The sequence below is a fragment of the Synchiropus splendidus genome, chromosome 1, assembly GCF_027744825.2.
Source record: "Synchiropus splendidus isolate RoL2022-P1 chromosome 1, RoL_Sspl_1.0, whole genome shotgun sequence".
NCBI classification, from domain to species: Eukaryota; Metazoa; Chordata; class Actinopteri; order Syngnathiformes; family Callionymidae; genus Synchiropus; species Synchiropus splendidus.
The window spans coordinates 70,038,936-70,042,506 of NC_071334.1; the positions used below are offsets into that span (position 1 = coordinate 70,038,936).

The window sequence follows — 3,571 nt, forward strand, 5'->3', positions numbered from 1 at the left end:
ATTTTATTCTTTTTTTTTTCATTTTTATTTTATATTATTTATTAACAGCATTTATTTCAAAGCACTTTCCTCGTTGGTGGGCTCCCCACTGACCATGGCAATAAATTCTATTCTGATTCTGATTCTGATAGGTTGGCTTTGTGGGGCCCGCTACAGATCCCTGTATGATTTAGGATTTTTGGCCGTCAGACTATACACAACCTGGTGTATGAGGAAATGTTTGCCTCTTGACTTCCACATTTTCATTTTTCACATTTTCTTTTCTTGAACTGCATTTGTTGTGCATTGTTTTTCTAACATCTTTTGTATCACCTTTTTGCACTTTATAATATTATTTCTTTTTAATTTATTGTGATCTGTTGAGTACAGAGCATGTTACAAACACAATTTCCCTTGGGATTGATATAGTTTTTCCTGATTCTGATTTCACTGACTGTGCAGTGCTCATAAACCTAAAGGAAACAACACAATAGTAGATTTTTTTTTTTATATTTTAAGTAAAAAAATAAGTGCACGGTCGTAGGCTCCACGTCCATGGAGCAAGACTGACACCTAACGGTTGGAACGTTTCAGTGCAACTCTCGGGATGAGGTTCAGTCCCGTCGCTCTCACAGACGGAGGATACGTGACAGCGATTCAATGTGTGACGTCACCTCTTTCGATCAAAGAAACTAAAGTAAACCAGTGAACACACACAAAGGAGCTACATATAATGTGGTACATAAATACAATAACCATGTTCTTGTAATGCTTGTCGACGCGATCATCGTTGTTCCAACAAATAAATTAAATAACTGGTTCGTCTGTCATGACTCTTACAGCCAGCAGAGGGCAATAAGTGCATGTTGCCTTCTGTCGTCGACCGACAAAGCGTGAGTGTTAAAAGCCACATGTGGTGTGCGCATGCGCTTGTCATGTGTACTTGCTGGAGTCGAGTTGACTTTAGGTTTAATGTGGAACAGCAAGTTCGTTGGTGAGTGGCGATCATTATGAAGTGTGTTCAAGGAGGCTGTCAGAGAACACTAGGTATTATGACTCTGTTGACCCTTTAACTTGGCTACTAAATTGGTTGGTGTTTCATAGATGCGTTTGTGTTTAAATCGCCACATCCCTTCTTAGTTATGTCCGTTTCAATGTTCTGTTCAGGTGAAGCTCCAGCATGGACTCAAAACATGAGCGTCTTTATGGAGACCGGGAGGCAAGAGCAGACCGCGCAATGCTGTGGTCCATCCAGGACGCGTTCGAGAAACAGACGGTGCAGATCGGCGCCTCCGCCTGCGGGGCCACAGCTGTTGTGGACGTGCTGAAGGCGCTGGGGCTGGATGTGGCCCCAGAAGAGGCCGATCGCTGTGTCCAAACCCGCTTGAGAAGAAACGACTCCCCACTGGATGACTACCTGCTGTCCCGCAGTGAGGCAGGTAAATATTGATTCACAGATGAAAATATAGATTCAGTGTATTCAATTAAATAAGCCTGTAGTATCTCTTGGAAAGAAGTCTTTTTCAATCGTTTTACAACACTGTTATCTGCCAGGTGCCTCTCACACTCAGCTCATCGCAGGAGCGAGCAAAGCCAGTAAAGGGCAGGTGATCGGCCGCTTCTTCCACCTGTATCCTCAGCGGAGGGTCAGGCTGGTCTCCTGGCTGGCGAGCTGGATACGGAAAGGTGCTGTACCTGTGGCGACCATGAACATGCAACTGGCTGTCCCGGAGGATAAGGAGGTTCCCGACGCGTGGCATCATCAGCTCATATTTGGAGTGACCCCTAATGCTGTTTTCATGACCAACCCTTTAGATGTTGGTCAGTCAAACGCAGGCTCTTATTGCAAGCCTTTGCCTCGAAATCTTTATGTGTGGAATCTGCATTTCAGTACCTGTGAAGGATGTTTGCGAGCGGCTGAGCAGTGAGTCAGTGCTGCTTGTTCGAAGTGAAGATGTGCTGCAACGCCTCAAGCCAGAGCACGGTCCCTTTAGCCTGACTGAGAATCTGGACGACCCGCGCTGGAAAGACCTCGATGTGGAAGGTAAGGCAGATATTAGAATTTTAGTGGCACTCTACAATCCTCACTTGTCCTCGTGACCTCCAGGGCAGGTGAGGCGGGTGGTCCTGGAACACAAGGAGCACGGAGAGACCACGCTGACCCACATAAAGATCCCTGCAGCATATAGTTCAGGCGTCACCCTCTTTGCTCTGAAGGAGACAATATTCAGGGAGGAACTCCTTGCTAGTGCAGAACTTCCTCTAATGTCACAGTCATGAGTGGAGACAAAACTGGATCCTCTTTAGTCAAATGAACTGCAAACAGATTTGTATTACCTTCATTTAAAAAAAAAAAGTGTAAATACAAGCTGCTGCTACCGTCTGTAAGGTTCTCCTGAATAAAATTCAGTGTAAATTCATGCCTCCTATATGTGTGTGAACAGCACTGTTTGCATATTTGAGGAGACAAATGACTGCCTCTTGCTTTCTTTCTTTATGCTACTTTTCAGTTGTTTCATAACTGTAATATTACTGTCATCCATGTCTTTGTGAGCCTTGCTTTGTGCACTGGTCCTCGGTCATGTTGGAAGATGAAGGGACCCGCACCAAACTGTTCCCACAAGGTTGGGAGCATAGAATTGTCCAAAATGTTTTGGTATCCTGAAGCATTCAAAGTTCCTTTCCCTGGAACTAAGGGGCCAAACCCAACACCCCCACACCATAATTCCTGCTCCACCAAATATCACACTTGGCACAATGCAGTTCAAAAGGCACCTTTTGTCCTGGCAACCTCCAAACCGGGACTCATCCATCAGATTGTCAGATGGAAAAGTGTGATTCACCACTCCCGAGAAGGCGTCTCCACTGCTCTATAGTCCAGTGGTGGCCTGCTTTACACCACTGCATCTGGTGCTTTGCATTGCACTTGGTGAGGTATGGCTGGGATGCAGCTCCTCGGCCATGGAGACCCATTCTGTGAAGCTCTCTGTGCACTGTACTTGGGCTAATCTGAAGGCCACATGAAGTTTGAAGCTCTGACTGTTGTGGGACAGCATCTAGTGACCCCTCTCTGTCAGTTTACATGGCCGACCACTTTGTGGCTCAATTGCTGTAGTAACTAAAACTTAAACTGGTGAAAGAAACAAACAAAAATGACTGACACTAAGACAACATACTAAAAACGCTCTTACACAGACACAAGTATACACACTACCACAGTTTGTAAAACAAAAGTGAAAGTGAGAACAAGGGGCAGGGTTTATAAGGACTGTTCATCCCTCTGCTCCTTTTCTATCACGTTTAATAGAAGAAGATTGAATGGTATGCAACGCAACAGTTAAGAGGGTATGTGATCTAATAGAAAAAATATCATAGAACTTGTCGTGTATACCATCAGGCCAGCTCTGCTGGGAGTGAAACTGATGCTGGTCGATGCCCCCCAGGGCTGTGTGTCGGACGTGGATGTGGTTGAGGACTATAAATATCTTGGGTTCCTCATAGACAATAAACTGAACTGGGCTCGGAACACTGAGGCCCTTAACAAAAAAGGACAGAGTCGTCTCTATTTCTTAAGGTGGCTCAGGTCCTTCAA

General features: G+C 45.1%; 1 protein-coding gene across 3 annotated transcripts; it reads left to right on the plus strand.

Moving 5' to 3' along the window:
- The first annotated feature begins 736 nt into the window (after positions 1-736).
- LOC128751282 (uncharacterized) lies at positions 737-2,306 on the plus strand. Of its 3 annotated transcripts, none has more exons than XM_053852236.1 (5): positions 737-872; positions 1,147-1,418; positions 1,534-1,800; positions 1,871-2,023; positions 2,087-2,306. In XM_053852236.1, the coding sequence occupies exons 2-5, from the start codon at positions 1,160-1,162 to the stop codon at positions 2,257-2,259; spliced, it is 852 nt and encodes a 283-aa protein (XP_053708211.1). In that variant the 5' UTR covers positions 737-872; positions 1,147-1,159; the 3' UTR covers positions 2,260-2,306. The 3 variants fall into 3 exon arrangements, with proteins under 3 accessions (XP_053708211.1, XP_053708195.1, XP_053708204.1); XM_053852220.1 differs by lacking the exon at positions 737-872 and adding an exon at positions 882-1,026; XM_053852229.1 differs by lacking the exon at positions 737-872 and adding an exon at positions 914-973.
- Positions 2,307-3,571: the final 1,265 nt, after the last annotated feature.

Excerpts from the sequence above, each read along its gene's own strand:
- LOC128751282 (XM_053852236.1), top strand. The coding sequence starts at position 1,160 with ATGGACTCAAAACATGAGCGTCTTTATGGAGACCGGGAGGCAAGAGCA. Across the intron at positions 1,419-1,533 it reads GCTGTCCCGCAGTGAGGCAG|GTGCCTCTCACACTCAGCTC; the intron begins GTAAATATTGAT and ends GTTATCTGCCAG. Across the intron at positions 2,024-2,086 it reads GAAAGACCTCGATGTGGAAG|GGCAGGTGAGGCGGGTGGTC; the intron begins GTAAGGCAGATA and ends CGTGACCTCCAG.